General features: G+C 47.6%; 1 protein-coding gene across 2 annotated transcripts; it reads left to right on the top strand.

Annotated features, from left to right (window-relative positions):
• LOC135806883 (uncharacterized) lies at positions 1-23805 on the top strand. Of its 2 annotated transcripts, none has more exons than XM_065321048.1 (7): positions 1-344; positions 8967-9126; positions 11021-13328; positions 18266-18427; positions 21117-21230; positions 22531-22641; positions 23450-23805. In XM_065321048.1, the coding sequence occupies exons 2-6, from the start codon at positions 9061-9063 to the stop codon at positions 22608-22610; spliced, it is 2730 nt and encodes a 909-aa protein (XP_065177120.1). In that variant the 5' UTR covers positions 1-344; positions 8967-9060; the 3' UTR covers positions 22611-22641; positions 23450-23805. The 2 variants fall into 2 exon arrangements, with proteins under 2 accessions (XP_065177120.1, XP_065177121.1); XM_065321049.1 differs by having other exon boundaries at positions 23442-23805.
• The last annotated feature ends 3696 nt before the right edge of the window (positions 23806-27501 follow it).

The following is a 27501-nucleotide window of genomic DNA, read 5'->3' as shown; positions in this document are numbered from 1 at the left end:
TTGTCGAAAAGGAAGCATCCGGTAGAAATATCCGCGCCGTGGTTTCAATCTTGGAGTACTCCTTGGTTCCAATTGTATCACGCGAGGCCGATGCATGTAGCGTCCAACTGAGAATTGCGGGAAGAAGAAGCTTCTAGTGTGCACATGTTCGACTTTGTCGTCTGAGTTTATGGCCGTTTGGCTTGAAACACCGTTCTTGCAGGTTATGAGGGATAGTTTGTAGTACCGGTACTAGCACCAACTGCGTCCCGTTTGTTTGGAAGAGAGTAACCCAACCGAAAGAAGAAGCAGACGTCGAATCCTGGAGCTTCGTGGCACAGGGACGCATGGAAAAGAATTTCAAGGTAAATCAAAGTTTATAGAAATCTTGAGTAGGTGTGTCTGCCCAAGTTCTCTTTTCTCCTACAAATCGAAGGTAATCTTTCAATTGGTTTCCGTCCATTCCGTGTCATTCAAGAGAACTACGGCGCCGTAGAAATCTGTGTGTAGATCCATGCAAGTTTTCTTATAGCTAACCTTACTTGTTATAACTTATATAAGGCTAAATTTTTTCATGAAAGAAAGCCAATGTTTTGTAGACGCCCACGGAGAACTGAAGTGCTCCCAGAACTGTAGAAGTACGTGCACTTGCGTATGATATTCTTTCAAACACAGTACAGTCATGTACATTGGGTATGATAATAATATGTCATGACAACGTGAGTGAAATAAAGCCAAGTCCATAATAATAATGATTGGTGCTTCACCCTTGGTAGGGACTTCAATCGAAAACCAAATTCGCGAGTTTTGCATAAAGCGCTAGTTTTTCTAAACCGGGAAGATGTGAGAAACAACCTGTGAAAATTTGAACCCAAAATTCCTAGGCAATCTAGAGTTATAGTCGATTGAAGATCGGAAAACGGGGGAGAAAGTAGTCACAGAAGTAAATGCAAGTATGTATGTGAGCCGTGTGGTTTCCATCCAGCACTGCACTATCTGGTGCATACATGACGATGCAGGATGTGTGCATGCATGCAGTGTGCACGCATGCCGTGCGTGCCTACTTGAACAAGTCACACGTTTTCACCGTCACTGCTTCTACAGTGTGCGCGCAGTTCACTCGATTTTTTTCGTCTACCACCAGGAATTCGCCGTGGGCTGTTTTCTGTGATTATTTCCCTTCTACCGCAATAAAGCGCGAGCCTCAATGTTCTAGAATCCTCTTGGTTTAGGCTAATTCGAGGCCGCTGAACACGAAATTCGGGTGTTCCTCGCGGGGCCGAGTACGGATTTGGTTGAAATTAGTACTTCGAAGTGCATCCGCGCCAAGCGCGGAGGCATTATTTTTGGAAGCATGGCACGTGTGGCACCATTGGAAAGGTAATGACGTCAGATACCTAAAAATAGCATCGACAAGGCCGAAAAGGTCGCGGGAGAAGATACTCGGGCCTCTAACTGCATCTCGAACTGCAGCCACGAGGCGCCCATTCACTTTGTACAGGCGAGCTGTGACTGCATTTTTCGCTTTTCAGTGACCGGAACTGAACTCCCTACCCTTGGGTTCCATGGATCCCGGTGCTGTACTTCATGCCTCCTTTCAAGCTTCCATTTTCAGCTTTGGGAGTGAATAAATTTGAAGAAGAGGTTGGTGCGACTTCGGCGATAGTAAGGGAAGAGTGTGTTGCTCCCTACATGGGAGCTTGCGGTTTTCCTGCCGACTTGAATTCTCACTTGACTGACTCACGAATGCCATCCAGAGCACACGAGAAGTCCATCGAAGGGGAGTGAATAAAGTCGTCATAAATAGCAATAACTTTATTAGGATGACCCAAAGGCTGATGACGACAGCATAGCACAAGGTGGAAGACGCACGGTAGACTTTCATGTTTATGCCCTGTAAGTGTAAACTATCAAATGAGGCTTACATAAGTCATGCACATTGTACTGCCTACTCGCACTTTTAAGTCACGCACTCCCGATGAGTCGTGCACTTTTGCAATAGGGCTGGCATGTACTTGCGTATCTGTGTACGGCTTATGTAAGTCGCGCACTAGCGATACGTCGTGTATATGGTCTTCAGGATCAAGTGCGAGACTAATCGAGAGTAGTGTGTGCAGTCTTTGCGGATATGACGTATCGTTCTCTACTGCTACTAGTACTCTAGCCGAACCTTCAACCAAGATCAGTGAGCACCGTGTACGGGGCCGTCCGTGAATATCGAACTTTTTTCACCAAACGAATTATTTTAGTTTGGACCCAACCCCTCCCTCCCCCCTCCCCTCAGAACTAGTATAAAATATGTTCATAATACTGTACATGCAAAAGTCGCAAGTGTGTCACTGCTCCTATGGCCGTGTACATGTATCAATGTTTTCTGAAACGAAATTGGTCAACTCTCTCCCACCCCATAACGAAATTATTTCGTTTTGTGAAAAAAAACTTCGATATTTGTGGACGACCCCTATTAAAAGGCCGATTCATACTTCATTTCGTGTACGGGAAAGCCATCGCTCGACCGTCACGCGATGACATTCCCGTACGCGATATAGTTGAGCTCAGATCAACTTTTTCGCGACGCATTGCCTGTACGTGAAATGAAGTTTGAATCGGCCTTTTAAAATGCACACACAGCAGATAATATACAGTAAAACCTGGTTTAAGCGACCACCCCACGGTGCAAGCAAAAGCGGTCGTTAAAGCCAGGTGGTCTTTAGAACCAGGCCCCACAGTGTCTGTATAGAACTGACCGTGCATGGGAAAACGGTGGTTAAGAGCAGGTGGTCGCTAAACCCAGAGGTCGCTTACACCAGGTTTTACTGTATAACGATGAATCAAGATGCTGTGAGTGAAGAGCGTGCAGCAATTGGTACGATTGTGACAGCGGACACTGGCATTCAGCAACCTGACATCTCGCTCCATCGTGGCATCACGTCCGATTGTTGCACGTTCCAACTCACATCATCTTGGTTCCTCTCTGACGGCATACACCAGAGTTACCCGTGAGGGACCCTAGGCCTAGTATAGTGTGTATTATTCTGTGATGGAGGACCCCCCCCCCCACAATCATGCTGGCAAGTTGCATACGAGGTGATTCGTCATTATTTAACACGAAAGTAAAAAAGCCTTCCGTAGGGTTCGAGGTGCGAATCTTTCCATTTCTTCCTCTAAAAATGTAATACTGATGTCCTTGGATTGCAATGTTGGGTTTCTCATTCACATAATCCTTGGTGTTGGGAAGCAGGTGGCAGTTGAAAAATGGCAATTTTTCCTCATATTATTTGTTGTGGTCATTTCTTAACATCATGGTAAAATAGGCCTTAGCAGCACAATTTCAAGTCAGTTTTCAATAGAAGGAGACCCTATGTATCCAGGATGGTCCAGCAAGACTGGATCAAGATCATGTTCACCCAAATACAAGCCATTCAAGCTTGCATAGCAATAGGTGTATCACCCTGATTTCATGTGCAATTGTGATCAACATCTGTTAACAAATTCAGTCATTGCCAATGTTTGGCCATTACCAGGGCCAACACACAAACATTACTCCTTCCCAGGCGTCGTTTCCAGTACGTAGCTAACATATGCTTCCTCTTCAGCCAAATATGTTGTCACTGGAGGTTGAAACCAGCGGCTATGACTCTCTTATACAGTCAACTTCGCTAATAACGACTTCGGATATAACGACAATTCGTGAATAACGACAGAATTTCCATGCCCAGCGCAAAGTCCCATCCCACTGTGATACATATAATGAGACTTCGGGTATAACGACACTTCGCGAATAAGGACACCTTTTTGATGCCCCGCCGAGTGTCGTTATAAGCGAAGTTGACTGTACTCTATTTTACCGTAAACATCGCGCACATGCAGACTGAAAGCTCTTGCAATGTCACTTCCTGAAGGAGTATCAGTCTCAATTTTGGAGGCGAACTTGACAGAACATTGGCAATGGCAATGGCAAAAAGAAATTTGACGTGACTTTTTGCAGGCGCTGGCAATGAGATATTTTACCGATTTGTTAAGAAATGACTCAATGTTAAAAAATTCCGAATCACCTCGTACGCGCAGTGAGTTTCTGCCAGGGAGTGCTTTTATGATTACTCCGCCGCTCGCTAGAAACGGGCTGGAAGCGTACAACTGGGGCACTACACCACGTGATGTGAGTTTTCGCCGTTGGCAAACCCCATAGAAAGGGTATCCGGGGTTGCACACTCTTGGGGGCTGTATACTCTTGGTATTATTCTGTGATAGAGACCCCCCCAATATTATTCTGTGATGGAGACACCGCCCCCCCCCCCCCCCAATATTATTCTGTGATGGAGACACCCCCCCCCCCCCCCCCAATATTATTCTGTGATGGAGACACCCCCCCCCCCCCTCCCTCCCCAATATTATTCTGTGATGGAGACACCCCCCCCCCCCCCCCCCAGATATTCTTTTAACCTTTGGGGAATCCTTTAATAATTCCCGTACACTCAACTTCGCTAATAACGACTGTGGATATAACGACAATTCGCGAATAACGACGGAATTTCCATGTCCAGAGCAAAGTCCCAGCTAAGGCCACACCAAGTTATTTCTATGTTTCGCGTTACCGCGCGCGTACCTTTTCGAATCCTTGACAAGAAAAAAGAAGATCCGAGACAAGTCAATCGATGGCTGTTCTCACGAACATTCTCTAGCCAGTGTGGCAGATCAGAGGTTATCAGCTTCTCCATAATCTTGCATTCCAGGCGATGGTATATAGAGGGTGCGAGCGATGACAATTTCTATTTTCGCGCAAGCAGGCATGTAAAACGTCATAATAACAAATAAATAAAAACGTCGAGCTCGATCGCGGTACCGCGAATGTCAAGTGTCAGTGGAACCGTGCTGCTCCGCTGCAAGCTGCAATTTTGGCACTTACCGCGGAGCCGCAGTACAACCCCTAAGACGTAAAGTGAAAAGTGAGGGTGTCAGTATCAAATGACCGGACTGTACACGCACCCTGCACTTGAGGGTACTGTGCTGTCCCAATAGGATACATCGATTCCGCGGCCGTGCAATTTTCCGCGTTATTGGCTTTATCCCATAGTACGGTAGGAAACCATGGATTCAGCCAATCACCAGCCGTTATTTCCGGGAATATAGCACGATATTCCCTCCGGAATTCCGGAGAATATTCCCCGCGTACACATTCGTACCACCTTTGACCCCACGCTGGTGCACTGCCACTGAACCAGACCCTGCCAAGCAATTCGCAAAGGCAGTGCCTGGTACAGTGGCAGTACTCCAGCGCACGTAGAACACATGGGATCAATCCCACAGACACCACATGCCCTTGCACAATACAGAACAAGAATACTCAGGGCGCGTTTGGTTGGTACGAACTAGAACAGGATTCACCAGAACAGCGCGTTTGGTTGGGACTGCACCTGTTCTGGGTCGGCCAGAACATGTTCTGCTTGCTCCGGCCTCGAGGCCGGAGCAGACCGAGCAGTTTCACTTTTTCACAGTGAAACCTGGCGGGAACATCGATTTTGTTCCCAAATGATCACGTGCATACGCTTTTAGGTTGGACTCGTCGTACCGTACAAAGTGACCATGGCGATCCATACACATTTTGAAGAATGCACCAAGTTTGGCACATTTTTCCACAAAAATGTGCTCTGTTTCTGGAGTAGCGTTTGGTTGGCATGAGGCTGCTCCATGTGCACCAGCTGTTCGATCCTGTTCTAGATCGTACCAACCAAACGCACCCTTACGTGCGCTTGCAATACAATAGTAGTGTCCATAGTTATTATTCAATTTATTTTCCTAACAGCAAAAATCGATACATGAAAGGCCCACGATGGGGAAGAAGAATGACTGGCATCATCAGTAAAATTTGAGAAGAATAAGCCACAGAGTATCTAGAACGGATTGACAATATACTTTTTTTGATTGACAATATACTTTGAAATGGCATAGATCAACAGACAGTTTCCTTCGTAACTGATAAATAAAATAATGCACCTAAACCTAGAAGGTGAGTTTGAATTCTCAGCTGCATGTGTAAAGCATCACAGTACGCATTAGTAGCACTTACTCCTATCTCTAGTCTAAACTAGTCACGGCAGTTTGGTTCAACGACAGCTCCAAAGCTCCACAGATTCAACTACATGTAACGTCTATTCCACAAGCTTACGAGCTCGTGATGCCGTAAAGTCGCGGATAAAAGCCGGGCTTGCATACAAGCACATCGCGGATAGAAGCCTGAAAATCAAACGGGTCAAATGCATATAAGCCTGTCGCGCGTAGAAGCCTGGCTTCTATGCAAGCGCGGATCGGGTAGGTCAAGAGTGCATGTGCTATGTACAGTGCAGCATAGTAAAACTGCCGCCATACCGGTAGTCAGTGGTAGATCTACGCGTGTCGCGCGTAGAAGCCTGGCTTCTATGCAAGTGTGGTGCATATGAGCATGGTTTGCATTAAAGCCTGGTGCAGAAAGCGGCTTATGTGCTTATAAGCCCGGCTTTTATCCGCGACTTTACGGTATCTTACATAAGATTTCCTTATACATTTACTTACAGTTTATAGTTCAAGTAGATAAATGCATCTTGGGGTTTGAAGTAGTATGTTCGCTCGCAAGCTCGTGGAATAGACGTAACATGATGTAGCTGAATCTGTGCAGCTTTGGAGCTGTCGTTGAACCAAACTACCGTGACTAGTTTAGACTAGAGATAGGAGTAAGTGCTACTAATGCGTACTGTGATGCTTTACACATGCAGCTGAGAATTCAAACTCACCTTCTAGGTTTAGGTGCATTATTTTATTTATCAGTTACGAAGGAAACTGTTCGTTCATCTATGCCATTTCGAAGTATATTGTCAATCCGTTCCAGATACTCTGTGGCTGATTCTTCTCAAATTTTAGTGATGATGCCAGCTCATTCTTCTTCCCCATCGTGGGCCTTTCATGTATCGATTTTTGCTGTTAGGACAATAAATTGAAGAACTATTGACAGTACTATTGTAATCAAAAGCGGCAATCTGGAGTACTGCCACCGTACCAGGCACTGAGAGTTGCTTGGCAGGGTCTGGTGCAGTGGCAGTGTACCAGCGTACATAGAACACCTGGGGGTCAAAGGTGGTACGAATGTGTACGCTGTATATTCCCCGGAATTCCGGGGAATAGAAAGGTTCTGCACTACAGTCCATTCATCGGAAACTGGCACCCTAACCTTTTGGTGTCTCCCACACATAGGCTGCGTTCGTTTTTAGGTACCTGGTAGAGTAGAGTAGAGTCACTCTACCAATAGAGGTAGATGGTAGAGGCAAGTGCATGAACGTTATTCTACCGGATTGAGTAGTTTACACGATATGTACGTGAAATGTTTCTCCTCTGTATGGAGTTGTGTACAAATCCTTGATCTTGCTGGAAATCCCGTAGCTCTACCAACTTCTACCGGATTCTACCAACTTTTTCCCGGTAGAGCCGGTAGAGGAAAGTAGAATCTGCCTTTTGAGTAGAATTTTTTTCAAAAAAGGAAAACCTCTACCGAAAGAAGTAGTTTCTACCCAAACCTGTAGATCAAAAACGAATGCCCCCATAGTTGCAGATATCGTGAAAACAACAGTACATCCTGTATTGTGTGACCCCTGCAATTACTCCTTGCCACTTTTGAGGCCACAAAAGTCCAAGAACAGGGAAATAGAAATTCAGCCAGGTTTTACAAAATTAGGACAGGTATGCCATGGCAAAATGTATGGAGAAGCACATCCAAAACCCAGATTTTTGAGATTTAAAGTGGGTTTTTGATCCTCAATTCAGCCCAAATCCGACTTTCAAAAGCCAGCGGGACTGTTTCCGATGAATGGACTGTAAGTATAGTTGAGCAACTTTACGTTAGTGGGCGAGAAAAACCCGTGAATTCGCGAGTTTGCACTCCACTTACGGAAAGTTGTCTACGTCCTTCCCCCAGTTACTAGTACTCTCATATCGATTTTTAAGCAATCGGATAGCAAACGCCCAATTTCGAAATTTTTATGCCAAAGTGATCACAGATTTTACGTGGTATAGATGCTGGCCTAACTGTTTTTTGAAATCATGTGTCTATATTTTTGAAACGCACTGTAGTCAAAACTCGTAACATTTTGTCCTTCTCCTTTTTTACCTTAATTCAATTGGCTCACCATGCGAGTACAACTTTGAGTTTTTTTAGAATTTTTTCTGCAATCCCCTACGGAATCCTCTTCCAATTATGTTTCTGAAGTCTATTTCTCCAAAAAGCAAGCCCTAACAAAAATAGGATTTCGGCCAGGTTTTGCCCCAAAAGCACTGAATGGAGAAAAACCATTTGACCAAACCATTTGACCCTGCCTGCAACAGTGCAGGCCAGGCTGCACTGCAGGGTAGATACACGCAGGAATTTAGTGTGTACAGGGTCACCCGGGTGCATGCAGCGAAAGCAAGAGTACATTATGTACTCTTGCTTTTGCTGCATGCACCCTGGTGACCCCGGGTGACCCTGGCACTGTACACACTAAATTCCTGCGTGTATCCATCCTGCAGTGCAGCCTGGCCTGCATGCACCCGGGCCGGCTGTACCCTGCATGCATGCAGTCTAGTGACCATGGTCATATGACCACCTCGTCGTACAGGGATTGCAGGTCATAGCTAGCTTCCCGCTTCTTCCTTTCCCATCCTGTATTGTGCCTGGTGTCACCGGTGCAAGGAGCATTGCATCATTAAAAAATGACGTCAACTTGAAATGCTGTCGGGAAAAAAACTCTTTCAAGCTGGAAGGCTGTTGGTTGGCGCATTCCAGACATCATGGAGCTAAACACCAAGCCGTGGAGTGTCGCCACCAATCGTCACTTCTTGAGATAGCTGTTGCCTTCATCTGCACACGTCTGCCAGAATTTGCTGTAAGAGTTGAATCTCCACAAGTATTAAATGGTGCACAAGTTCAATTCTAACAGTTACCGTTTGCTAATGTTGGGTTTGGGCTCTGTGTGGTTTCTCAGTGGTGATATCTCGACATCTGCGTAGCAAGACCGGAGTTTGGCAGTTCCGTTGCCGGGACGCTGCGGACGCAAGGTGCAAGGTCGAGTGGGCACCATGCATCACAGGCCGCGGGCATTCGCCAGGTCCATCCAGCTCTCTGACCGTGCCTGCTGTGGCAATGTGAGTATGTGTGTGTGTGTGTGTGTGTGTGAGTGTGTGTGCGTGCGTGTGTGTGTGTGAGAGTGGGTGGTTTGGTGGGCGGTGGGGTTGGGCAGTGTATGTAGGTTTGCACACTAGAAGATACAAATCTTTTAAAATCACGACGGAACCCCTGCGTGTAGTGAATGGGTTCATCCAGCAATCTGACCCCTGTTGTGGCAATGCGAGTATGTGAGTGTGTATGAGTGGGTAGGTGGGGTCGGTGGGGTATGTTTACACACTGGGCAATGACATACTGTAAACCATGTACTTTTAGGTGCCTCAAAATTTCGGTGCCAGGGACCTGCCAGGTTTCAGGTGTAACTTAGAATCAGGTGACAAACATTCCACTCGCATACAGTACGCACTATTGTGTTCTTTTTAGGTGTAATCTAAGGGCATGTTTGATTGGTAGGATCGGGATCCCGATCCACCGGATTCACTGGATTCGCACCCTTTCGATTGGTCGAATCCGGATCCTTCGGATTTGGATCCGGTCAACCTACCTCAGGGAGCAGGGTTGACCGGATCCAACGGATCCTAATGCGACCTTTGTGCATATATGGCGGGTAAAATCATTTTTGTACACATTGTGCATACATGTGGTACGCACACGTGGATCGAGATAGAGCTTTGTTGACTTTTGTACAACTCGCACGCCCGCGATGAGTACGACTTTCACCCTTTTGGGTAGCTTGTGAGCGCCATTTTATTACTTCGTCAACATGGCAACAGTCAAGGTCCAAAATAAAGTGTTCAGTTGACTCTGAAGGATCCGACGGATCTGAGATCTGGATCCCGATCCTTACCAATCGAACATGCCCTAAATTTAGGTGCCTGGCATTTCTACCGAAATCACCGAAATTAAAGTTACACCGAAAATAACCTGTTTTTCAGTACACAATGGGAGCTAAGCATAATCTACCCACCGTTTGCTTGTGCGGGGCAAGTCCACTTCAGCCGTACACACTGTGATACCAGCTCCGCATGAAAGGTCATGAGCTGGGTACGGTTATGCTCACACATGTACTAGATGTAGAGCTGGCTGTATCTGCTGAATATGGGGCAAGTTGCCCCGCAAAAAAGGCTTCAGCCATGCTTTTTTGCATAGGTGCCATTTTAATGATGACGGAATCCCTGCATAGTTGTAGGCAAGTGGCGTGGAAGCTGTTATGTTAATCTTTCGTGGTGTATACATCCTGAAAGCAACAGTTCGAAGACGGTGATTGTGTGCGATTTTACATACAACCTCCCACCGCTTAGGAGCTGCATATGTGCCTTGAATCTCTTGATCCTAGAGGGTGGTGGCATTCCTACGGATGAGGAAAACTCGGCTTCTAGCCGAGTCTCACGCGAACCGTGAAATTGTTTTTGCATAAAAAAACGTTAGTATGATGGGCAAGCGCAGTCCTACCCTTGATTTGTGTGCGTGTGCATGTGTGTGTGTGTGTGTGTGTGTGTGTGTGTGTGTGTGTGTGTGTGTGTGTGTGTGTGTGTATGTGTGTGTCTTTCTCCTCTCCCGTGAGACCCACTTGACCAGTTTTGGCAGTGGGCAAGTCCAGTACCGTGTGTGTGTGTGTGTGTGTGTGTGTGTGTGTGTGTGTGTGTGTGTGTGTGTGTGTGTGTGTGTGTGTGTGTGTGTGTGTGTGTAGGTGTGTGTAGGTGTGTGTAGGTTTGTAGGTGTAAAGTGTGGTAGAAGTGACTGTTTCCTTCTGAATGGACATTTTCTTGACTTCTGACATGTACAAACGTTATACTCACTCCACGTGTTCTTTGTGTTTTTCTCTGTTGTCTTTGGTTTTGTCGCCGCTTGTATCATTTCTGAATGTCCTATCTGCTGCTGCTGCTGGCATTGTCGCTGCTTTCACTGTGACAGGGCACGAGTGGTGAATGCACCGACGACGATGCGGGGGATGAGTATGTTAGGATGCAGCCAGCCTCGGTACCGTATCCGCGGAGCTCATCGCGGAGGTCTGCGGGCGCACCTCCCAGCGACGACGAGTTCGAGTTGGATGAGGTGTACGTGCGCATGGCGGTTAGCATGCCCCAATGCAGCGCGAATAGAACGCAGGTAGAGGCTACACCTACTAAAGGCAGCGTTTCTTCATCTTGCTCGAGGCGCATGCTGTCCAGATCGTCGAGCTCAGACTTAAGCAGAGAGGTTCACTCTGCGGAACATGCGGAGTACAATGCCATGCAGCATCGTCATGCGCAGAGAGTATCGCGGGCGATTGGTATGCGGCCGGGCAGGGCCCCAAACGAGGACGATTATGATGATGTTGAGTCGTATGAGTATAATTACGTGCGGGCCATTCGCGGGATGAACCTGTCGCGGAGCAAGACACGCGTGGGCTTGATTCCTGAGGGCGTCTCGTCCGACAGCTCGCAGTCAACGTCTGTGCGCTCGTGTTCGGATTGGAGCCTAGCGAGGCGCTCTGTGGACCGCATGGATGGGGCTGGCCCGGCCCCGCCACCTCATCTGATGGATCGCTGGTCACAAGGGAACTCGGCGCGTAGCTCCCCCGGCGCAGATATGCGTCTTACGGGAGATGAGGAGGAAAACGAAGAAGAGTACGTTCCCATTCTGTGTGGACTCCAGGGTCCGCAAAAGACGCTGGTGGGTTCAATTCCGGAAGACCTCTCTTCAGAAGGCCTGCAGCGTACACCTGTTCGGTGTTTTCCGGAACTGAGCGGAGCAAGACGCTCTGTGGATCGCTTGGTCTTGGACCTGACGTCTCAGAATTGTCGTACGGATCGCCCGCAGCAAGTAGGTTCAAGTCGCGGAAGTCCGATGACCGATCTTGAGGATGAAGACTACACGCGCGTCCCAACTGCCTCGCATCATTTCAGGAGACGGGCGAGAGCGGACGACGAAGAGGTTATGCGCATTCGATCCTCCGGAGTGCACGTGTCGCAGAGCAAGACGCGGGTGGGCTCGATTCCGGAAGACATGTCCTCGGACGGCTCGCAGCGTACGTCCGTCCGATCCCTGTCGGACGTGAGCGGAGGAGGCCGACGCTCGATGGAGTGCACGGACTCCGGATCGGGATCTGCCACTCATGTCAGCCGTGTGGAGCGAGCGCACGAAGTGAGCCCGAATATCGGCAGTCCGGTGACGGACTTTGACGATGAAGAATACACGTGCGTCCCGCGCACAGTACATCGCTTCAGGAGAAGGCCACGAGTGGACGAAGAAGACAATATGCGTACTCGATCCGGAGTGCACGCGTCGCAGAGCAAGACCCGGGTGGGCTCGATTCCAGAAGACACATCTCCAGAGAGGTTGCGAAATTCATCGTCCCGCTCCTTGTCGGAGATGAGCTCGGAGAGACGCTCTGTGGAGCAGGTGGACTGCTGCTCGTCGCCGCGCAACAGTAGCTCGGACCGCTCGCAGCAGCAAGGCAGTCCGGGTCGCAGCGGCAGCACCGGGCACGACACGCGTCTAACCGGAGACGAGGAGGACGAGGAGGAGTACACATGCGTGCCATCCTCCGACAGCGTCATCCCGCACACGCGCAGCAAGACGCGGGTCAACTCGATCCGCGAGAGCCCCGAGCACGGCATCTCGCCGCACGCCTCCATGCAGTCGTACAGCTCTGACCTGAGCGGCGAGCAGCGCTCCATCGAGCGCATGGACTCCGGCTTCAGCTCGCAGTTCAGCTGCGTGGAGCGCTCCCTGCAGACCAGCCCCGGCTCGGACATGCAGCACCTTGGCGACGAGGACGACGAGGAGTATGTGCACATGGCTGCGACGGCCGTGCACAGCGCGCGCAGCAAGACGCGCGTAAGCACCGGCTCAGAGACCTTCTCCAGCAGGGTGCCGCTCCGCCGGCCCTCGCTGCGGTCCTGCAGCTTCGACGCCATCCGCCGCGCGTACTCCTGGGACCAGAAGGTGTCCAGTCCGCGGGTGTCGCGTCGGCGCGGCAACCACACGGAGCCCAGCCCAGTGACACCGCGGCTGGAGCGCAACCGTTCTCAGCCGCTGAGCGTGCTGGACGTGCGCACTGCCCAGGGCGCCGCGCTGATGACGCGCAAGATGGCGGAGATGGCCAGTCTCAGTGAAATGTCGCTGGACGGCTGGACGCCGAATAGCGACGACTGTCGACTGGACACGCCGACGAGCGACGACGGCGACCTAGCGCAGGAATTCGTCAAGTCAGCGTGGCCGTTTGCGTACCATAATGGTCAGTACATGTATTCATTTTATTAATTTATCTCACCGTCCAATGGCAAAGGCCAATACAAAGGAGCCAACCATGGCGAAAAGAAGGAAAGAAGAAAGAATATAATATTAAAGTCTGAAGAAAAATGTTGAACGGTCTCCGCTGGGATGACAGCTACGCCATAGCTCAGTTGTTAGAGCATCGCTGGCCTCAAGCGAAGGACCCTGGTTCGAGTCCTGGTGGTGGCAGTCAATTTTTTCTTCCGACTTTTCCCTTCTTCATTTTTCCCTCAAACCTGTGAACAATATAATCATGGGAAGAAAATAGTGCATCAACGGGGTTGAGATGATCACTATGGTGGCTATTGTGAAAGCAGAAATATTCGGTGGTGTTTTATTTTCCGTATTAAACCTCAGTGCCGAATTTTTTACCAAAAATAAAACGCACTGAAAATTTCGGTTTAGTACTAGTACACTTACCTGGGGAATGGTCGATTGGGCGAATCCAGAGCAAGTGCGCTTCGAGTGACCGCGATTGTTTGGCCGAATCCGATCGAATCCGGAGTAGGTTTACTTGGAGTAGAATCCGACGACACTGAGAGTGGCTGGAGTAGAAATGGACTTTGGCGTTTTTGGACAGCTTTCACAGAATCTTTGTACGATATGCGTACATTTTGCATACTAAACACTTGTTTTGTTCGATTCGGCCAGCGTTGCTCGAACCACACCGCCTGCTCGGACCCAATCCGGATTCACCAATCGATGACACCCCTGGAAAGCGGGTTGACCGAAAATTTCCCTCCACTGAACCGCCAATTTTGGAGAACACTGAAAATATTACACCGGAAATTTCTGCTTTTACAGTAGTAGAACCAGGGACGGTACGGTCAGCCAGCTGAAGTAAAATTTTGCTCGTGGGGTTGGGATGGCACCTGTGACAATTTTCGAAATTCAGAGCCCAACTCAGTGCCTTTTATAAATTCACAGGGTGCCAGGGGGCAAAGAGTGGTACGGTCAAAACCGTAGTGACCGTAGCGTGTCCGGCTCCCCTGAGAACCTTTATTTGGGAAAACCAAAAACTGTGATACAGAATGCCAAAACGAAGCAGGATTTAAGAATACAGAAAACCTGTGACTAACGACCACCCCTTGGGGCCTGAGAAAGCGGTCTTTAGTGGCAGGTGGTCCTTAGTTAGAGGTTTGCACCACACAACCATACATGAATGTGAGAGCGTCCGTGCCTGGCGAAGTGGTCTGTAGTGCCAGGCTGGTCGCTAGTCACGGTGGTCTTTAGTTACAGGTTTTACCGTACCAAAAATGAGTAAAGGAACCGAGATACTAGTATTATTATACCTTGCCAGTTGGCTATTACCGTAAAGTACCGTTGACCCACCCCCTGTCGATTTTCTACCTGTGAAGCGACTTCGGCGTATACAACGATATACGATGTTGACCCGACGCATGCACTGCTGTACACAAAACGTGCCAATCCAGGATGAAAATGTGCACAATCCAGCACACCGAGTCTGAACTTCTACGCTGTTGTACATCGTACTGCACTTGACAGCCTTGATCTAATTCCCGCCCCCTGCCGAAAAACCAGCTGGGAAGCGACATGGCGTGGGGGGCGGATCAACGGTACTTTGCGAATACGGTATTTATAAAAGTCACTTGCTAACCCACAAAAGATGCAGGCTATTACATGTATTAGATGCAGCATGCTACTAATGAGACCGACCAACCTGCAATTCATTAAGGCGGCACTACATTGCACTTCTCTTGATAGGCAACACTCAGATGAGCCTGACTTTTCACACGCAATCCAGTAGTTATGTCAACGTTTCGGTCTTTGTGACCCTGGTCAGGAACAATGGTCACAAAGACCGAAACGTTGACATGCCTTACTGAGTTACCGTATTTTCCGGAGTATTAGCCACACTGGAGTATAAGCCCCCCACCCACCCCGCATTTTTTGCCACGAAATACAGCCATCTATCCTACTCATCACCGTTAATTTGATCATCAGAGTATAAGCCGCCCCCCCCCCCCCCCCTTTGGGGGTGGGGGGTAAATTTTGAGTGTTCAAAGTGTGGCTTATACTCCGGAAAATACTGTATGTAAAAAAATGAAAATGCAGTGCTCAGTTGAGTGTAGGTGAGTTGCTTGCAAGCAATTTATGTTATGTTACAGTACTGTCGGGCGCCGAAGAACGGACCGCCGAAGAACGGTCAGGCTAGAATCTCACCTTTTTTAAGAACGGTGCCGGATAAGAACGGACAGCGCAATGTACACTATAACGCACCCTCAGAAATATTACTCTGCACACATGTAAGACTGTACAGTAGAACCTGGTGTAAGCGACCTCTGTGTTTAGCGTCCACCTGCTCTTATTATTATTATTATTATTATTATTATTATATAAACGACCGTTTTTCCATGCACCGACAGTAGTTATACACAGACACTGTGGGACCTGGTTCTAAAGACCACCTGGCTTTAACGACCGCTTTTGCTTGCACCGTGGGGTGGTCGCTTAAACCAGGTTTCACTGTAGCATCGAATAAGAACGAAACTGCTGTGTTCGCTAAAAATAAGAACGTGCTAGGCTAGAACCCTGACCCCCCCCCCCCCCCCCCAGTTCTTCGGCGCCCGACAGTACTGTAAGTACTGTACAAGCAGAAATATTCGTCTGGAATTTAATTTCGTCTTTTTCGTCCAAGGAGCTTTTGGACTAAATTAAATGTAGGACGAATATCGATTTGTCCAGCTTTTCTATACACTCTTATGATCCATGGACGAAAATTTCAACCAGACGAACTCCCTTTCTTTGGAGTTGGACGAAATTATTGACCGACGAAATTTTCTGCCTGTACAGTATAATGAAGCTGCGTGAGGTGTCCTTCAGAATCTTGACAGGCAACATTGAAATTTATTTTCCTCCGTGATTTCCAGTCGTTTCCCTGTCACTGTTGCTGCGTGCGTTGCAGCTGTGCGAATGTATATGTAGTTAGGAGTTCCTGGCAAGAAGTCGTGGCCAGCACCACGTTCTATGTTTACCCCTGTAGTACAGCACAGTGTCTGGAGATATGTGGATTTTGTAGAAAGAAAAAAAACAAAAACAAAAAAACAAGAGTATTTAACTAAGGGTGTGCAACTAGACGATCCCCCAGCCCTTGGCGAAACATTTTTATGACTTCAGTCTTTCGCAGCCATTTGGCTCACTGATGCCATCATACGTAGCCAGCGATCAAAGTACAAATAAATTTGTACATCACAGCTACGGCAGTCAAAGCAGAACAACGGGTGGTAGATACTAGATACGTGTCCTGAACCTGACGAACTAATACCGTATCTACAAGACAAGAGGCGGAAAGCATACGCCACGTATCATACTTCTGCCAAAGAATGACACCATATAGAAACATTCTGCCGTGGGCGAGCCCATCACAGCTCGAGATAGGAGTTGCACACTCTGGGTTATGTACTCTTGGTATTAGGGAATACACACAGGTACTCTCCTTTCTTTCAGGGTATGAGGTCTAATGTTACTCCTCAGGAAATATGGACCACAGCGAGGTAAAGTCTCGGCCGGGTTTAAGTATATGTCAGATCAGGCACAAGAGAAGTCGGCTCGAGGAGGTTCTTATTCGCAAGCTTACACGAAGGACTCAAGATGATAAGAGAGAGAGAGAGAGTGAACAAGTTGAAAGCACGAGGCTATGAAGGGCCTGGGTAGCTATGGCAATGGATGCCAATGTTGTCTATTGTTGTGTATTGGTGTTGTATTAGCCATATTATTATTCTCGTCCAACAGACACAAGGCACCAATTGAGTATGGGATTAGCCGTTACAGCCGTTTTATTATTTATACAAGATTAGAATAAGACAAAGGATGACTCTATAGCCGAGGTGCTGTAGTGTATACTGCACGACCACATCATATGTTATCATCGGAAATATAACGCTAACGACATCACCATCCTCTTGGGGAGCTAGAAGGGCAGCCACCTCTCGCTGCAGGAAAGAAAATTCGTGATTCGATTGCGATGCTGAACAGGCGTTTCCGTCATCGTCATTTTCAGGGCGCCGCGCCAGTGTCACAGGAACGTGACGGTTGAGGTAGGCGCCATGCAGCCCAGTGCGACGAACACTTCTGAGTTCGCACTCCAAGACAAGAATAGGGGACGGCGCAGCCACGGAAATAGCAAACGACCTTCAAAACTCGAACGATGAGAGGAGAAGATCGAGTGGAAACTACTGAATCCAGCCCAGCGCCAGGCAAGCTATGCGGCGGTCTAGGGGCGACATCTTTTCCACGCACCGGTACAACACGCTGTATGGCGAGTTTGACCGTTATCACCTGTTCGCGTCTGAAAGATACAGCACCGCATTGTCGTACAACGTACCGCACCAGACAGCCTTGATCTAATACCCCGCCCCATGCAAAACAAGCTGGGAAGCGACACAGCGTGAAGGGCGGATCAGCGCTATCTGTGGTATGAGCACAATTACGCATTGGGTGTGCTGTGCAATTAGACTGGCTAGGCAGCGAAAGATGCAATCATGATTGTGTTGTGGGGCAAGCTACCATGTTGCAATAATTATTGGGGTTGAATTCCAGATCCATTCAGACGACATCTCACAAAAAAATGCATCGGGCTAGCGATCATTATCCTGATGAATGCATCGCCTGGGGCGCACGCCGACGTGTGTTTGGGGGTGGAGCTATACGATGTGTGCATTGCGACGTGTTTTGCGACGTCAAATGTTTTTGACGACCCCTGAGCGGGGTGCCGGCACTGTGAGATACCCGGGAGTCGGTAGCCACTCGAGTCATGGGAAGTTTGTGTGCACTAACTAGTACCAGTATATCTTCGTGTGTTTGAATGCACGTTAGCGGTCCTGTTTGTCTTCTGCTTCCGCGCCTGCCTCTCCTCTGCTTTCCGCCCGTCCATTGTAGGCATCTTCAATCGCTGTACGAGAAGCATCTCCGCTGAAGGGCCGCCGCCGAGCAGCACTGTGTTCGATTGCACACCGCTCGACCGCAAGCCATTTGAGGACCTCACCGATCTGCCGCCGACGTCCAAGTCGAACTCAAAGTCCAGTTCGAAACTTTCCAAGTGTAAGTCAAGTACTGCATGTACAAGAAGTATTGTTGATGTTCTGTGCGCTTGTGTTTCCTTACCAGTTCAGTTGTTTAGACCCTGCTGCACAAAGTGGGCGTTTTAACAATTCCACGGGGGCGAGAATTTTCGCTTAACCTTCGCCCTGCCAATTTTATATGTCTCAGTTCAACAATCGCAGTACAGTTTCCTGGTTTGTTTCCATCAATAACACCAGGTTGCCAGGTTGGTATAGAAAACGTTTTCTGGCAGCCACGTCACAGTTATCCTACGTTGCTGTTCACTTGCAAAACGTTCTTGATGCCGTGGGTTCACAGCCAAAAATGTAATGAATAATAACCGGAAACGAGAGAGCTTGGAAGCTCAGGGCCCTACGCTATGCTTTTTTGCCTAGCTCATCATGCATGTTATTAGAACTGATGGAAATGTTTTGTTTCATTGATTAACTACATCAAACTTTCTCTTTGCACTCGAGGGTAATACGACACCGTCTACCACCTTGATGACCTAGGCAAAAAAGCATAGGGATGTTATAAATTATCCATTTCTCCTATTTTTTTCAAGACATAACCTGGGATTCGAACCCACACTATCGCCCTGCATGCATTCCCCCGATACACTTCGCATACATACTCATTCTTCCAAGTTGCTTCACGTTGTGATCTTGCATTTGAAAGCCCTATTTGAATATTGTGGCCAGCTGTCTTTGATGGTCCGGTACGGGACAGGTACAGGATAGCGCCAGGCATCTTTTCCGTTTGCCGTTCTTTGGCCACAGCTCGCGCCTTCATCTCTGGTGCGGGTGTAATCTAGTGACTTCGTACATGCGTTATAATAGACCAATCCCTTTGTCTGGGTTCGTGAAAAGGGCCATGCGTGCAAGTCAGCTCGTGTGAAGTGCATGGTTTTGTATTTAGTTGGTATGTGGCAGCTTATGGGACAGAGAGACTTTTGCTCCCCGAGCTTGTGTATGTAAATAGTGTTTTACGTCGATCATGACGGCTACAATGCCCAACCATACGACAACAAACTGATCGGCTACATCATTGTATTGCAAAAAGTTTCTATCTGTTCGAATAACATGCATGATGAGCTAGGCAAAAAAAGCATAGCGTAGGGCCCTGAGCGAAAGAAATAAACTTTCTCTCTGCATGCGAGGGTAATGCGACACCGTCTACCACCTTGATGACCTAGGCAAAAAAGCCTAGGGATGTTATAAATTGTTCCTTTCTCCTTATTTTTCCCAAGACATAACCTAAGATTAGAACCCGCACTATCACCCTCCATGCATTCCCCCGCTACACTTCGCATACATGCTCATTCTTCCAAGTTGCTTCACGTTATGATCTTGCATTTGAAAGCCCTATTTGAATATTGTGGCCTTTTGATGGTACGGTACGGGACAGGTACGGGATAGTGCCAGGCATGCCGATGGCACAAACAAACAAACACGAAACGAGAGAGCTTGGAAGCGCAGGGCCCTACGCTATGCTTTTTTGCCTAGCGAGAGTCAACTTTCTCTTTGAATTCGAGGGTAATAGTAATACGAAACCGTCTACCAATTTGATGACCTAGGCAAAAAAAGCATGGGAATGTTATAAATGTTTCATTTCTCCTACTTTTTTTTTAAGACATAACCTAGGATTCAAACCCGCACTATCGCCCTGCATGCATTCCCCTGATACACTTCGCATACATACTCATTCTTCCAAGTTGCTTCACGTATGATCTTGCATTTGAAAGCCCTATTTGAATAGTGTGGCCAGCTGTCTTTGATGGTACGGAATGGGACAGGCTCGGGGATAGCGCCAGGCATGCCGATGCTGTCCTTGATGGTACGGTACCGGACAGGTACGGGATAGCGCCAGGCATGCCGATGGGACAAACAAACAAACAAACAAACACAAAATTAAAGCTGTGTGGACCCTGGCTAGCGCCAGACGTTACTGAAGTAACGCCTATTGCATAGCTACGGGAATAATGACAAATGTGTTGTCTGAAGATTGGTGAATAACCACGAGTACCATAGCAGCAAAGAAATAGGCGTTTCCACTGCTGGCTTGTGTTATCCTTAGTTCCGTATATTCCGCTGATGATTGCAACGAGAAAATGGATTCTGGAGGAAACACCATACACATCTACTACACGTCAAACCAGTCTCGTGTTGCGTGTTGATGTCTGTGGTCTTCTTGCTCTTCTAGAGTATTATCAAAAATAATCTGCTTGACTGGCCTGGGATGGAGAGCCAAGGATAAATTTATAGAAAAGAAAAAGGACCAAAGAACTACAACTTAGCACAAGTTACGCTATAATGTATAATGCTATAATGTATAATGCTATAATGTAATGCTATAATGTAATGCTATAATATAATGCCATAATGTAATGCTATAATGTAATGCTATAATGTAATGCTATAATGTATAATGCTATAATGTATAATGCTATAATGTAATGCTATAATGTATAATGCTACAGTGTAATGCTATAATGTATAATGCTATAATGTAATGCTATACTATAGTGTGTCGTGCAATGTTATCGCATGAGCTGATTGTTAAGTGACTGGTGGGCCAGTGGTGGCGTTAGTGGACGTTATAGCATAACCTGTAGTTCTTTGGTCATTTTTTTCTTTTCTAGAAATCTGATTGATCTCGCATTTTTCTGGCATATCACTCTTCTTTCCAGTGTCTATTCGAAAGCGGTGCTTCCAGGGCAGCTTTGAATGGTCACCGACCAACAAGAACCCACTCAAGGAGACCACGTCACTGCCAAAGCTCCGATCCTCGCCTCCGTTTGACGGTAAGTTCCTTTGACTAAAGATGCACCTCATCCAGCACATGTACTGTGTGTGTGTGTTTGGGGGGGGGGGGGGGCACGCACTCTGTGTGTGTGTTGGGGGGGGGGGGGGGGGGGCACGCACTCTGTGTGTGTTGGGGGGGGGGCATGCACTCTGTGTGTGTGTTGGGGGGGGGGGGCATGCACTGTGTGTGTGTTGGGGGGGGGCATGCACTGTGTGTGTGTGGGGGGGGGGGGGCATGCACTGTGTGTGTGTGTTGGGGGGGGGGGGGCATGCACTGTGTGTGTGTTGGGGGGGGGGGGGGCACGCACTCTGTGTGTGTGTAGGGGGGGGGGGGGAGTTCAAGTGGGAACACATGTGATACATCATTTTGATCAGTGCATCACAGTGCACACACCTATCCTACCCTAGCACGACTCTATGCCTGGGGTCCTCAGACCTGTCGAATGTCGTGCATGCACCATGTACATCTACACTTCCTGCACTGATGTGTAGATCTACCATGCCTGGTGCACCATGCAATGCGTACATTTACATGACTAGCACTGTGCAACGCGGTCGCGGGTGGGGTGGTCGTCGGTCGCGTTGAGCGAGTGGTCGCCTTATCCGAGGTGTTTTGAACGTGAATGCGTCCGTGACAAGGAAAAGTGGTCGACATGGTTGGGTGGTCGCCATATCCAAGTGGTCGACATGGTCGGGTGGTCACCATATCCAAGTGGTCGACATGGTCGGGTGGTCGCCATATCCAAGTGGTCGACATGGTCGGGTGGTCGCCATATCCAAGTGGTCGACATGGTCGGGTGGTCGCCATATCCAAGTGGTCGACATGGTCGGGTGGTCGCCATATCCAAGTGGCCACCATTACAGGTTTCACTTTACTTCAACAAATAAAACCCGAAAACTGCTGAGTACTATACATGTACTGTAAGAGTGTACGTATGATAATTGACGTACAGAGTGTCAACAGCTGCAGACCTAATACAGGCAAACATATTCACAATTATACACACGCACGCACACACGCACGCGCGCGCGCGCACACACACACACACACACACACACACACACACACACACACACACATGCACAGTGTACCAATATATAAGTCGCGCAATCGCGATAAGACACACGTTTATTGTATGCCTCCGGAATCGAGCGTGTGATTTATCCAGTGTAGACTACTTTAAACAAGAGTATAATTAAATTTTACTTATCATAATGGCCCCATGTCCAAACTATCCTGCATTGGGGGCGGGCTGTTACTGATGTTGTTGCTGTTGTTATTTTTATCTGAAAATCCAGCGCTTGATTGGGACACCCGCCCAGCATCCCCAGCCTGCACCTCTGTGCCCAGTTTCTTGAGGAGAATGAAGCAACCCTAGTTGTAGTAATAGATGGATGACTACGTGTGAGGTCAGTCATGGTCTCTTGTTCTTCTCGTTCTTCTTCGTGTTGCTATTTGAGCCTCCAGATCCGGAAAGGTGGCCCGTGCAGTTTTGTGCAGTTTTGTGCAGTGTTGAGAAGAAAATGTTGGAATTTGAGAATTTGAGTGTACTGTCTAGATGATTAAGCATAGTTGTTCAAACGGGTATGACCAAGAGTACATATCCCCCCCCCCCGGAGTGTGCAACGCCTGATCCAGCTCTGCTTAGGGTGTTGGTTGAGCGTAATCGGATCTTTGCGTCATAATACCGTACAGATCCGAGGGGACCCGGGGAGTCGCGGGGACTCTCAGATCAAAACCAACGGTGCCCTGCCTGGAGACCGGCCTTGTAGCGGTGTGGAGCGTAGATCTGCGCATGACATCAGAAGATCCGACTACGCTCGATCAAGACCTTATGCAGAGCTGGATCAGACGTTGCACACTCTGGGGTGGGGGTTGTACTCTTCATATAACTCTGTGATGGACGAAGATTTTCATCCTGTTCAAGAAAACACATGTGCATGACTGTGATGCGTTGACACCCCGTACCAACATCGTAAATCACTCGTGCGAGGAGCATTGCATCGTAAGAATGATGTCTACGTGAAATTCTGTCGGGACAGCAGGGCATGCGGCAGTTGCACACTCTTGGGGGGAGGGGGTGGACCGGGGGTGGAGGTGTGTGTGCTCTTGATCACACCAAGTACAGAGCGTTGCTACTTTTGACTGGGCTTCTCATTGACCTCTAGCTTTGCCTGTTGTGTGTGTTGTGTTTTTCTGCCGTGCGTAGGATTTAAGTTGTCCAGAGTAAGCACACCAAGAATTATTGCTCCGAGCAATGTACATAACTTTTTGACGTCGGTGTATGCAGACGAGAAACATGATAATTGCCATATGGATGATGAACTCAGCCCTGTGTAACCGTGCAGCGAACAACCGCTTCAAGCGTGCAGCTATATTCTTATTACCACTTTGCAGCAAATAACCTTCTCGCGTTGCTCGTGTCGTAACCGCGCCGTTGAAGAGCCAACTGAACTGACAATGCTCCTGCATCTCTCCGTTCTCCATTTCTGCTGCATGCCCCGTGTACTCAAAAACCTTGTTAACCGAACGAGTAATTCTATTTAGAAAGGATTCCCAGCTGACGCGGGATCCCGATATATATCTGATCCGCTTTATTTTTTTATACTGAGCTCACTGCTGCTATCCAGGTCTATAGGCTGCTATCTTGTAATGTGCGCGTCTTTTTATATATATATATATATATATATTATTATAACGTTAGCCCTGGCCTCGCCCACCTATTACTCGTGTATTTTGCTGCTTTCGACCGTCCAGTCTGGAATCTCGGTCTGTTCCACAATACAAGTACTACCAAGAGTACATAATTTATGTAATTTATGTAATTTATGTACTCTTGGTAGTACTTCTGTCAGTTTTATACACTAACCGTATTCGAATGCACGCACTGCGCGTATTCCGATGGGTGATGTTTGTGAATTTTTCTTTTCCCATCCCCTTTTTCTTCTTCTCCAATTCTCTTAATCGTACACACTAGGGGTCTCCTGTACTGTGGCACCAGCTGGCATATCGGTTTCGTTTCTTCTTTGTTAAGTTACTAATGTAATACGTTTTGGAAGCTTTTATTTTACTTTAAGGCATCGTCATTTACAGGTCCCGGACACGTTGATCTGATTTACTCCTTCGACTGCCCGATGAGCCGCTTGCAACTGGTCGGAGTGACGGCTGGACATGTGGGGATAAGTTCCAACCAGAGAGTCACGGAGTCGTATTGTACAACTCCCTGGGTGGAGCAGTAGGACCCGGGCCGTATAGACCAAACACACACACACACACACACACACACCTGTTCACCCTTCGCATACTGTAAAACCGGAAAGTCTAGCGAGTCGCAAAGTCTAACGTTATAACGACCAATTTTTTCGTTGTTTGAAGAAACGTAATCTCGAACCCAGTTCGAGATGTCCGTGTAAAGATGCGCATACCGGTACATCGATGCATGTTCTGGGTGGCCATGTAGCCATCGTTACACTTTCTGCACGTTATCACGCCAAAATTACAAAAATGTTTTACTTTTTGGTCGTTAAACTTTCCGGTTTTCCGGTTTTCCAGTACATGAAGTCAAGTCCGTACAGGGAGTACTGTAAAAGCCATTATTCTAACGAGGCGCATATACAGTCAACTTCGCTAATAACGACTGCGGATATAACGACAAGTCGCGAACAACGACAGAATTTCCATGCCCAGGGCAAAGTCCCATCTAACTGCAATACATAATATATTAAATCATCTTGATAAAGACCTACATACAAAAGCGACCACGGCTTGCGAGGCTTTATTCAGTGTAATTCTGGTTAGTATTTTTTACGGTACTCGTACCTTGATCACCGGTGAAGCTGCAGTGTAAAAACGTTATGGGGGCTGATTTATCGTTGTGACAAACGGTACGCTTTTTGGCCAAATATTGCGTAGTGCATACCCCATTTCACCTTGCCATAAATGCATCTGACGCCTGATCATGGGGTGGTGGCGTCCCACGGAAGCAGAAAGGTGGTTCTTGACCAGGGAGTTGTACGACTCCTTGTTCTTGACCTGCCCGGTACGCGAACCCCGTCGAATTTATTTATTTTTTGCCATAAATGGTTGTACCCTTACGGCAAGAGTACATATGCACTCTTGCTGTTGTCACGCTATTACCGTAAGCAAGAGTGCATAAACATTACGTTACATCACAGGCATGGTGGTGGCCTGGCACATGCGAAACTTCCTGTAAGCTGGTTGTGTTTCTCAACGCAATTGTATAGCCGGTGGTAACGCGGACGTGCAAACTTTACTTTTACGTTACAACAGTCAGAACGGTTTTTGCTAAGGGTATCTATTAAAGACGCCTTACACTTACTGTCACCTCCCAATTCAAGGGCCTGAAAAACAATTCAGGTTAAAATAGCTACTATTATCAATTTTATGACTATCAGGACGACATCCAGGAGCGATCACAGAATACACGACTGACGTTAGCATAACGCGGGTCAGACTGACCGGCTTTAACACCCATACGGTTCAGATGGTCTCAACTGACCGGGGCCCTACCAACCGTGGACGGTTGTAGAACGGTCACTGTCCGGACACGGTGTCCTCCACCTTGTTTCATGCTGTCTAACCAACAACATGTATAATCATGCACCATTGTAGGGTCCAGCGGATAATGCCGGCTTTATATTCGGTACCAACAACAGGTTGGGTTCAACTACTCACTGTACTGATACATGGTGATGATTGTGCTTTGCTTTGCCCGTAAAAGAGGCCTTCCCTATCATCATCAAAAAACAAAAAACAAAAAAAAACAACAGGTGTGAACTAAAACAAGGTTTATCGATAAAGGCCTCTTTTACGGGCAAACAGAATACAATTGACAGTGGCATGGCGAATGATTAGAACAGAACACCAAAAAATGAAAACAATTGTATGTGTGAAAAAACGCAAAAAACGAGAAAAAAAACAAAAAAACACCAAAAAAAACAGGAAAACAAGGTTTATCTAATACCATGACAGCGGATAATGCTCTGAAAATGTTCGTATAATGCTAATCATAAATTCATAATGCTCCAAAAACTACCTCATAATGCTGATTATAATGCTTCAACAAGGGCTATAATGCTCTTGGCTGGGGTCAGAAAGGAAGAAAGGCTGCACATATTCAATCTGCCGCTGAATCCGGCGCAATATTTTCCACAAGCTCCACCACCTTGTAGCACTATAAGACATAATCGATTCACCAGTGGCCGCTCTCCATTGCAGCTTTGACGCAGGGCTATGGCTGAATAGTGTGCTATCTCGGCATTATCCAGGGAGTGAAAGGATGTAGGTGTAAACTATGTTAGGGCCTAGGGATCATTGGGATGAGGTTTCTCATGGCAACTGGTAGTCCTGCCTGCAGACAAGCTATCACTGCATTCATGGTTCTGTGAATAATATTTTCATCTGAAACAGCAGATATCAGGCTGATCTTGGATCCAGATCCCTTCCATTTGCGGTGAAAGTGAAAAGTGTGGCCAGATTATTTGCTGCTCTACTTCCTTTACTTTTATAGTCTTCTTCTCCTTGTGGTGCTGCATAGACAACTGGGTGGCAACATTGACAAGAATACTCTTCTTTGTTGATAGCACTTGACTCAGTCACTGCTGTCTTTGGAGTACAGCTGTCCACATCTAACTCAGTAACTGTACGTGTTTCATCACCGAGACACTCAGACACGCGCTGCTGCAGTCAGTGCAGAGTGCTCATAACAACTTGGTGCTGAATCCATGAGTACCGGTAGTTCTTTTCGAGCCACTTCGGCTGGACTCCGCAAAGGCAGTTCGTCGGAACAACATGCATCTCTTTCTGCTTGTAGCTGCTCTTTCAGCCTGGTCTAAATTTATCAAAGGATCGGCGTCTAGTCTACTTCAGTATCGCTACTAGCCTTTTTATAGTGACGCTATCTTCAGAGCCCGGAGGCACAGCGAGAAACTTCTCTTCGGCTTTTCGATATTCACTTCGCCTCCATGATCATGGCTCTATGTTTTCGACAAAACTGTTTCCTCCTTGCAAATCCTTGTTGCGAATTTTTGGTTGGGCGCACGTAGATAGTCATTGACCTGACTACAAGTACAATACAGGGCTGAGGCATAGTCATTGCCACATCAAGTGCTAAAACTAAAAGTAAAAGACTTACGTGTATACACAAACTTGACAAAGGGCTCCACGATCCAGTAACCTTGGTAACCTGGTAACTAAACACGAGGAGGGCTAGGGTTGCACCTACCTCTCTACTCATCTACGGCTCTAGC

Source organism: Sycon ciliatum, chromosome 1 (assembly GCF_964019385.1).
Source record: "Sycon ciliatum chromosome 1, ocSycCili1.1, whole genome shotgun sequence".
NCBI classification, from domain to species: domain Eukaryota; kingdom Metazoa; phylum Porifera; class Calcarea; order Leucosolenida; family Sycettidae; genus Sycon; species Sycon ciliatum.
Note: the sequence above shows the minus strand (reverse complement) of the source record. Positions and strands in the feature narration are given on the sequence as shown.